Raw genomic sequence first — 10,649 nt, 5'->3', positions numbered from 1 at the left:
TCCCTTCCAGCCCAAATGTCTATGAAATCTATGAAAAATCCAGAAATAAAAACTTGCTTGATATTTATGGGGAAAAAAAAAAAATCGGATTGCATTATAAATAAATTAAATAAATAAAAATCAAACTACCTATGGTCTGGGCTTTGCCCCAAGATAAAAAAAATGCCAAAAAAAAACCAAAAAAAAAACTTACCTTACTAAATTTGTCATTGCTAGAATTTCTGGATCATTTTTGTATGGTTTAGCCTAAAGACAAAAGAAATCACAGTATGCTTAGATACTAGAAAAAAAATTGTTTTTCCCCTGTTCAAATTAGAAAAACAGCAACTAAACTGACTTTTTCATATTTCTAAATATACCTCCTGAGAGTCAAATGGGTTTATTCCAGACTTCATCAGCATGTTTGCTAGGACCAAATATTTTAAGCAAGTGGTTCTTCTAGGACTCCCTGATTCATCATAATTCTTGAATGCTTCAAAGAAGTCAGTGTGCGCCTTTTCAAATTCTCCTTCTCGTAAGTGCATTTTGCCTCCACATTCTGAAAAGAAAACAATGATGAAAAAAGGTATATTGTATGTTTTGAACAAAACTATTTTCCTAAATGTATCAAAGTTTTTTTATATTGCTTTCTGAAAATATTTTCAGGTGCTTCTCCTCATGCACTAAAAGAGAGGTAGTTATCTATGTTGGTCTGAAGTTAGGCAGAAGGCAGAGCAGGGTGGCACTTTACAGATTACTTGTTCAGAGAAGCAAGAGCTTTTGGCTATAGCCAAATTTATCAAATGCTATGAATGGACTTGCACATAGCAGGGGTACCAAACAAAGAATAAGGCAACTCATTCCTTCCTACTTAGTACCCCCATTCTCTGAAAGTACATTGATAACATCTGACAAAGCTGGCTGTAGCTCATGAAAGCTTATGCCTCTCTGAATGAGTTTATTTATAAAGGTGCCACCCTCCCTGTTTTCTGCCTAAAGTCATTAAGTCATGCATTAGGACTTCAATATAAAGCTGTTCCTTCCCATTTGGATTTCCAAATCAAGATCTCATAATGCATACAAGAGAACACTATCCCCTGCACCCAACAGTTATTTTATCTTTAAGTTAAAAGGACTTTACATACATTTACTCTCACAGAATTTACCCAACAACAAACTTCAAAAGAATATATAACAGCACTATATACTTGAGAGCCATCCACCATGTTGAGTAAAACCTCTTAAAAGGTCAAATGAGAAATATGGTTTCCTTTTATTGCTTCAGTACACACAATCGGCTGGTGTTCTGCCTAGGTGCTTTTGCCAGTACAGGCAGCAACAGATAAAGAGAATCTGGTGAAAGGCGCTTTCAGACATGGTACAAGTCTTCACTATAACTGACCACACCTTTTATTGAGGTAGCAGACAGATAACTAAACAGGTTTAAGATGTTCTGGAAATTATCAACACAATTCAACAAAAAGAGATTAAGTATTTTCTATGACACATTCTCAAACGAATGAACAAATAGATCTTAGCTACATTAAAATTGAAGTAAAAATGGTTTGTTCAGTGGAAATTAAACTAAGGTTATATGAAAAAAACCTGCCTCTGATGACTCCCATGATCAGTGGATGAGGAATGGCAGACTTGATGTGCAATGACTGTTCATACAGTGCTTTAAGTTTTTTGTTATTTTTCTGTGCTGTATACATCTGAATTTCCAAAGCATAGATTTCCAATAGCTGAGTGCCCTTTTTTAAATCATCTTCTCCATCATCAGTCTAGGAAAGATTAAAGTAATGAACATTGTGAAATCTGGTAAAAAAGGTGGCATCAGCATTATACCTTAAATGTTCTCAAAAAATCCCCTGCCACAAATAAAGACATCTCCAAATGCTATATTTACATGCACCCAGTGAAATTAAAACAAACTTCAGAACTTGGCCTGGCCTTTCACTTAGGCAAAAATACTGGGTGCCTGTAGACATACAGGATGTCTACTCTGATACACTGTAATTACAGCGTGTTTGAGCAGACTTATTTAATCGAGCATGCTAAATAGCATGTTCCAGCAGCCTTGGTGTCTCATGTATTCCTCGTCCCCATGCTTCAAAATGGTGGCAGGGGCACTTTAACTTAAGCTCATTGAATGAACTTTAAAGTGCCCCTCCCATCCTTTTGAAGCGTAAGATGCTGAATACAAAGATGCTGTGGGCGCTTTAATTAGAGCGGCTCCTAAGAGACACTCCCCCCACCGAAGCACATGTAAAGACACCCACTGCGTCTTGCTTCAGTAAGTACTTCCAAATTTGGCTCTTTGCATATATCAGATCTTTAAAGCCAGGTACATTACACTTTTACTGGTATAAGTGAGCAGAAATCGGTTTATACCTACAACAGAACTGAAGTTTGGCGCGCACACATACTTGTTTAAAAAGGGCAGAACCCAGGCTAAGATTTGCTCCCGGCCCCCCACCAAAAGGTGGGTGTGTATTCTGTTCACTACTTATCTAAATTATGATGCTTACAGAAAACCATGTAACTTGGATCGATTCTGCTTTGGGCTTTTTGAACATCTGTACCTAGCTTAAAAGTAACCCATCTCAATTTACCATATTTACTTAACTCCAAGACAACTTTTAATTTAAAATGACCCTTCCCCTCAATAATTGGATTTTTTTTTTTTAAATAATTTTCCATGCATAGAATCGAATTATTGGAGGATCGTCTTATATTCACCCCCTCCATCACTGTGGTGGGGAAAGCAGCAGCCGGGGAGCAAGTGGCCTTCCCTTGCTGCCAATTGTCATTCCTCCCTGCTCCCCCTATAGTGCCAGCCCTATAAACTGCTTTCCCCTCCTGGTGCCCCCCTCCTCCTCAGCCACTTGCCATTCCCACTTATTCAGTGCGGTAGCTTTGATTCTGGCTCTCACCCAGACCAGCCAGTAGCAGTGGTTTAACATATACATTACATGTCATTTCTGTTTACAAAGATCAGTATATATAACACACATAGTTCAAAATATGGAGGGAAAATATAGTATTGCATATTAAGCTACAGTGATGGTTTCTAAAGAAGTCTTAGGGCTGCAAAAGCATTTTTAGAAAATACCCATGTGCTGTACCTGGCATGATTGATGCAGCTGGCGCAAAATCTTCTGTAATTTTCCATATTCTTCTCGTTCTAAATATAATTTGCCAAGCTGTAATTAAAAAATATTAAGCCTTTAAGTTCACTAGGATTTTGGAATCTATAATATGAGTGACAGCTTAAGAAGATTATAGCAAGCTAAAAGTATTTAAAATATGTATTTATATTTTACCTTTGTGTTTGTCTTAAACCACAATCTGTCATTTTTAGCATCTTTCAGTGCTTCAAGTGTTGTTTCATAGAATTCCTGAAGCAAATCCATCTGACATAAAAAATCAGAATTCTATAATTGTAAACAGCAAATTTGTACCTGTTAATGAAGTCAGTTTGAACAAACTAAAAGTGCATGTTTGAACTTCAATACAAATAAGAAACAGTAACCTAAATCTTTTTGAACAGTACTGCAAAAATTGCAATTAAAATAACAAAACTTCACTCTGCTTTCTCTTTCTGTATAGAAGAGGTATAAAAAAAAATCAACATAATTCTAAAATAGAAGATTGGAAGAGACTTCTGAACTCGCAAAATCATTTAGAAGCAGCCAAAGGAGGACCAAATTTAAAAAATATGTTAAAAGTTTTGAAGTCTTCCATTCTTCACCACTACAGAAACTGAAGTCAGTTACTGTAACACCCAAATGGGTAGGCAAAGGAGTTACTAATCTGGTCTTTCAGAAAAATGCTGTGCAGAAAGTTTACAGAAACTTATGTACATTTTGTAGCCCCAATTGTTTGCTGACAGTTCAGATTTGAAACCTATGAATTTAAGGCTGAGAGTAAGGATCTGCTGGCTCCCTCCAGTCCTGAATTTTACATTATTTAGTCTAAATTACGCTCAACTGTACCAAATGTGCCAAACTGATGCCAGAGTACATCATGCTTAGGTTCTTTCCCCTACTTCTCTGTGCTGTAGGACATAAGGAACTGTCTTGAGGAAAGTAAAGTAAAGGAGTCTGCTCTAAGCACTGGTGATTCTCCACACCTACACAAAGGCATAGGGAAGTTTTCTGTTCCTTTTAATATGCTGCTGTTGTAGCAGCACAAAGGGAATGGAGCTGGACCGTGCACTTGGCCATAACATTTTTGCTTTGATTAGTCTAAATGATAGATAATGTTTCTCAGATAAACTTTGAAATTCAGTTATCATAAGTACAACTGATGGGAGGAGAACCACCAACATGAAAGAACTGATGATCTAACCTGTTTGGAAGTGGAGATATAATCGAGAATAGAATTGATGGATTTTTCAGAGTAATTCCTTGTAACTGCACTCCGTATGTAAGTCAATAGCTGTTTATATCTGTTCATCATTTCAGGAAAGTTAGTCTGTAAGGAAGTATATCATTTGGAATAATTAAAAATGTATATTAAAACTTGAGATAAGATCTTATCAATATGGTCATGCAAGCTATATAGCATTGTAGTAGGTTTGTGCATCAGCCATCACAGTAATTTTTTTGTCAGGATTAAGGATCAGTAGCAGAATTAATACCGAGTCAGACAGGACTTCCTGGAGTACAGGTTTACAATGTTCATCATATTTGAGAAACAGGTAATTTTGAAAGTTAGCATGGCCATATGTGATGCAAAAATATTTGCTAATAATACATTCTAAATGAATAATGCTTCACATGCCACAGTGTTAATAGTCCTTACTGCATACTGGAATTTGAACACTGTACTGTACTATTCAAAACCTACTTTACAAAAAATTTCAAAAAAACCCACACTTGGCTAAACTTAATATACAAGATCTCATGAGACATTTTTTAAAACAAATTTGTAAAACCACAGCTTTCTAAAAAAACAAGTTTGGTCTGTTCAGTGTAAGCCCTTAGTTGTTTTAAAAAGCTGTGTGTCAATCTTATATGCAAGATATTAGATATGTTTTATCTAACAAACGCGCGTGCAGTCAGCCTGAGCCTCAGAACACAGAAGGATGCAGAAAAGCATTTGGGATTATTCCGCAAACTTTTTCAAAATGAGAATTATACCTTAATATGCAGAGATTGTTTTCTTGGCACTTCCTCTTTTTGGGGGATTGTGCACAATACTTTACAGTCTCACTTGTGATCATATAATATTCTCATAGCAACAACAACACTCACTTATATGACTAATATTAGGAAAGTGTTTTGTGTATTCTTAGCTCTCCTTTGTGGATAGACATATGGAGGAAAGGAAGACAATTCAATAAGTGTGGATCAACCCCATATTAGTGCAATTTATCTGCTCTTACCAATTTAAAGTTTATTTTGATCATCTGTTTCAGAGCCTTGAATCCCCATTCTCCTTTTTCACCTTCAAGCTCCAAAACCTGAAATAGGAAAGAAAGAAACATTTCCACAACCCAATATTTATAAACATGACATTGGTGCATGTCATTTTTATTAAACACTGCATTTTTTCAAATCTAACAAAAATGAACTTGTGCTCTTCAAAAAAAATTAATGAATAAATTATAAAAAGGTTTAAGATATTTTTCCTGCTTATTTTCTATGTTGGAAAGGAACAAACTTTGATCTTCCCTGACTTTTTCTAGAGCAGTTTTTATCTCGGTATACAGTGCTCTTAGATCACATTTACCTTAACTTATAGTGAAAGTTGTTGGATTTTTAGAAAATAATTTCATATTTCAAAATGTTAGTCATAAGCCATTGATGATAAATAGGAAGAGAGTCAGAGGTAACAAAACAAAACAAAACAAAACACCACTAAAAAATCCTATTTTCTCAATTGCTCAAAGTATCCTTCTTGCCACGTGATGACACGTCATTAGTTCTTTATTTATTATAAGGTAGCATTAGACAAGATCTACATTATACAAGATCGTAATTTCTAATCTAATGAAAAAAGAGGATTGAAAAACAAAATAAAAATTTCGGGTGCTTTTATATGCATTTAAAAAGAAGTCAAAAATAGAAAAAGCTCAATATTTCTCTCTTTAAAGATCATGCTTAGCACACTCATTTTTGGTGATATTAAGAGTTTAAAATTCACATGAATGGCAAATATTTCTGCCAGTTAGCATTTAAATCTTTTCCCCAGATTTGTAGTCAACATTACTGAAGTATGCAAGACAGTGATGCTCAACCAGGTCCCAGAGCACTCCAAGGTGCCGTGAGATCCTTTGGAGAGCGACACAGGAATTGTGAGAAGATAAGCAACTTAGGGCAAGATCAGGCTCCAGGTGTGAGAAGCTCAGGTTCTCCCATTCTTCAACCCCTCTGCAAGGAGGTAGTACTGTAATAAACAAAATTCATTTCTGAAATGGGGTGCAGCTCAATTCACAAAAGATATAGATGGGTGCCTTGGGTATGGCAAGCAGTGCCTTGAATAAGATACAAGATATGAAAAAAAAAGTTTTTTTCAGTTAAAGGAACAGAATTTGAAGTAGACAGGGAGTCAAGAAGCCTAAGAATGAAGACTTACTCATCTTCATCTGTATTAATAAGTTGTATTGCAAAAAGAATTATTTCAAACGTCCTGGAAAAAACCTCATGATAATATCAGTGAAGAGTAGTAATGTATCTTCTGTAACAAATATACTGACGTTTATAGTATAAAGCACATATTTTTATAGCAGATAAAATGTAATTTTAAATGTTCAGTACCAATATAAAAAAAGGTAGAATGTAAAGCAAAAAAACCTTCTGAAAACTGCTCAACGCTGCTTTGGGATCATCCTCCTTCAAAGCTTTGGAATTGTAGTACTGATTTTCCAGATCCACATTTGGCTCAGAGTTACTATCTTCAGAGTATTCCTGCATTTTTAGAAAGAAAGAAAAAATCAGAATCTAGAATAGAAATGTTTCATATCAGCTAAAAATATCACCTGATAATATAATGGTATATGAAGACACTGTGACTTGCATCTCCCAATATAATGAAACAAAGTGTATTTATATTTCAATAAAACCTTCCATCTTGAAGAATTTTACAAGCTATATACATACACAGCATTGCTAATATTCAGCTACCTCAGAGGCAAAGGGTAACAGCCGATTGCACATGAATGCTGAGGAGCAGAAATCCTGACCAATAACACCAAGGCAAACAACCATTTTTCTTGAAGTTCCTATGGGACCTTTATTGTCCACACAGGAGAGACTATGACATTCACAGCTGTTATTCAAGCAATAAGTGCAGTGAATGATAGAATGTTTCTCTTGTATGAATCATTGGTTTCTCAATTTATCCTATGAAGATTCACACCAAACCATGGCAATAAAAAATAATCATGCTGATGGCATTATCTGCTTATTCCCTGCAAAACAGGAAATAATGGGAACCTGCAAGGAGTAGGAGGAAGAGTCTATATACAAGACGGATCTAATCAAAGGAATAATCTATAATGCAAACAAGTGGCAGTCAGGATGTACAGTTTACTTTACGAGTTACACGGTTTACTATTTTTTAATACTGCACTCAGCTTTTAATGATGAAAATAAGCTAGTCAGTTTTACTGTTAACCTTTTGTGCTGCAGAAAATGCAGTTGTGATCATTAAAACCAAAGCACAGACCCAAAGCAAAAAGAAATCTAGTATTGACAAAAACACATATACATTTATTTTAAATTTTTAATCCAACCTCTTCCCAAAAAGATAATTGTGCATCACAAAAAAGAGTTTCAAGCCAGCTATATAATCCCCCGCATTTGGTGAAGTTCACTGCTTTGTGAAAGCTTCTGACTTGACAGCACCAGTGAATGAACCCCTCTATTCAGGTTTCTTATTGCCAACCATTTTTTGCCCCATGGCACACTTACCTAAATAAAAAATGGCACAACAGACATGGAGCAGGGGGCAGGGTGGGGCTGCACAGCCAGTCGAACACAGATTGGGAGGGGTCAGGCCCCAAACATGGCATTTTGGGCTGAAGCCATGCCCCATACATGGCTGGAGCCCCACTCCCCGCAGCAGCAGGTGGGGGGTCTGGCTTCAGCACAAAATGCCATGGCATACCTGGACATGCCTGATAGCACACCAGTGTGCCATGGCACACCAGTTGGGAAACACTGGCCTAATGCTTTCAGATCAAATGTATGGTATTGATTTTGACTCAAAAAGCCCTAAATACTATAGGACTTGCCTATATTACAAACAAATTCTCTCATCATGCCATACAGACTAAATTAGTCAATGGAAGCACTAGGCCTGGATCACTCCCAGTTTTTTAAGAAAAGCGGTAACATTACGACAGAGTACTGCTGTGAGACCCCTCAACCTTACAACAAGTTCCTCCAACCATTTCTAATCTACTGACTTCCAGGACACATCACAAGTTAAATCTACTTGCATGGGCTGCTCCTGGTTGTATGATTTGTTAAAAGTGGTATCTATGTGTAGGAAGTTAGGTTTTGTTGCTGGTAAGCTGCTGCTGAACTTTTTTGTTTTGGCATGCGTGTCAGGGGCTGTGAGAACTGTGAACAAACAACTTCTTTTGTTAGCATTAGTAATCCAAAATACATTTATTCACAAAACAAATCAAGAAGAATATTGGCAGGCTAGGGTGCTCCATGCAACTATGTCAGTCTCTTCTTCCTCTGTGACCTAGAGTAATAAGCATCAAGGTGTGAGGCCATTTTAGTTTCTAGTTCTGTGACAGCTGATTCTGTGACATCCATACATCAACCTAATAATCCAAGGTGTCTTTCAAGTACTGAAGTAGACATCATGTTTTTCAGGCATTATTGATCTGGGATGGATTTGAACAAGGACACCAAAATCAAAAGCTCACCAAGTAATTAGTAATTATAGAGACATGCAGTCCTCCACAATTCAGTTGGCATACGTTCTAAAAATTGCAATCATATTTTAAAAAGAAAAGGACTAGGTTCAGGAAAGATCAAATACTCCTATGTATTTCAGGGATTTCAATTTGGTAGCAAGGGAGCAGTGGTAATGTTAACTGCCACTTCCATGCTGCCAAACTTCCAGATCTGAGGCAAGTTTGTGGGATCAGGGCAGCATGGTCCCGATCCAGGTGTACGGGGTCAGACAGAGGTAGTATATAGGGCTGCGCCAATAAAGATTTTTGGGTCAACAGTGATGGCCAATTATTGGCCAAGCCGCATTAGCTGATACTGATCTGATTGCCGATATGCAGCCTGACAGCTTGGAGAGCAGCATCCGGCTGGTAAATCTCTTGAGGGGGGAAGGGGCATGAGGGATGCAAACTGAGGCCCCTCGGTGAGGGAGGGAGTGGGGCTGGGGCAGGTGCTGCCCAGCCAGGATGGAATGGGGTGCAGGACAGAGCTGGTGGCTTGTCCAGGGGCACAGGGGGTGGCTCCCGCCACAGCATGCACCCACAGGGGAGGCATGGAGGGGGCACGTGCTTCCCTGGATCTGTGCGTGGGATGAGGGTGGGTAGCCTGCTCTGTGCTCAGGGCCAGGGCTGCTCCAGCCTCTTCCCAGCAGCTGTGCTCAGGCAGAGTGGGGCAGGGCAGGGCAGGTGGCGGTGCTGGGAAGGGTGGGCTATGGCCCCCCCCCCCCAGTGCTGCTGCTGCCTGCCCCACCCTGCTCAGCCCTTCTGCCCAACAGACTTACCAGCCTGATGCTGCTCTCCAAGCTGCTGGGCTGCACTCCTGGCTGTGTGCAAGCTGCAGCTGCGCGCAGGCACGTGGGATTTATCAGCGACATTACTGGTCACATCGGCCAAAGAAAAAAAAGCCGATTGCTCGTAATCATATCAATTTTCCTTTTATCAGTGCCAATATGATGTGGACCGGCGTACTGGTACAACTCTAGGAGCATGGGGCCTAATCCAGCCCACACGTTGGCTGCACACAGGCCCAAAATGTTAAGCACCGTTGGTCTATACCATCCCTTGAGCAAGACTGGATACACCTCCTGGAAATAAGCCTCAACCACACCCACTCAGCACATACCTGAGCTCACAACATTTGTAAAGTAGATGGCTCACTGAGGCCCTGAACACATGCTCAGGCTCTCCCAAGTCTGATTTCTTTCCCTTCCTGAAATGACCCACTTCACTGCCTGTAATTTAATAAGGTTTTATCCTATCCTATACATCAAAACCTAATTGTTAATATTACATGATAATTTTGCATCACTGGTTTTGTTGCACAGTTCTGCAGACAAATATAAACCAAATTCCTACTTTGTAAAGCCTTTTCAATAAAGAGGGACAAGTGGATACAGAGAACATAGCTCCTCCGAAAGAAATTTGCCAATTATGTTCACTGCTCTGTGACAGCCAGAGTTGTTTCTGACAACTATTCCTTAAAAAACAAAAAAACCCAAAACAAACAAACAAACTTCATAGTATAGCTAAGCAATAAATATCACTGTACTTTTGACAGGGAGGACAATTAGCCGTTGGGACAGCTTACTAAGGGAAAAGATAAATGAATCTTCACTAGTAGTCTTTAAATTGAGTTTGGAGCTCTTTTTAGGAATTACATTATGCACCAATTATTGCATTAAAATCTTTCTTGGGGCCCTCCTAAAAGTTTTAATTATTTTTATGCTGATCTGGTTAGTTCTCTTCCTAT

General features: G+C 38.3%; 1 protein-coding gene across 3 annotated transcripts in view; it reads right to left on the bottom strand.

Moving 5' to 3' along the window:
* COPS2 (COP9 signalosome subunit 2) overlaps positions 1-10,649 on the bottom strand; it is a 51,118-nt gene that overhangs the window by 23,490 nt on the left and 16,979 nt on the right. For 2 of the 3 annotated variants that reach the window (XM_019504167.1, XM_019504169.1), the window contains 8 exons: positions 6,783-6,896; positions 5,372-5,449; positions 4,333-4,458; positions 3,306-3,416; positions 3,108-3,185; positions 1,589-1,763; positions 360-538; positions 194-246 (listed from right to left, as the gene is read on the bottom strand). In XM_019504167.1, the coding sequence (XP_019359712.1) occupies positions 194-246; positions 360-538; positions 1,589-1,763; positions 3,108-3,185; positions 3,306-3,416; positions 4,333-4,458; positions 5,372-5,449; positions 6,783-6,896 (914 nt within the window). The remainder of the gene's footprint in view (positions 1-193; positions 247-359; positions 539-1,588; positions 1,764-3,107; positions 3,186-3,305; positions 3,417-4,332; positions 4,459-5,371; positions 5,450-6,782; positions 6,897-10,649) is intronic. The other variant, XM_019504170.1, reaches the window with a different exon arrangement.

This window comes from Gavialis gangeticus, unplaced genomic scaffold (assembly GCF_001723915.1).
Source record: "Gavialis gangeticus isolate Ggan-Ray unplaced genomic scaffold, GavGan_comp1, whole genome shotgun sequence".
NCBI classification, from domain to species: Eukaryota; Metazoa; Chordata; order Crocodylia; family Gavialidae; genus Gavialis; species Gavialis gangeticus.
The sequence above is the reverse complement of the archived record's forward strand: the minus strand, read 5'-3'. Positions and strand labels throughout refer to the sequence as shown.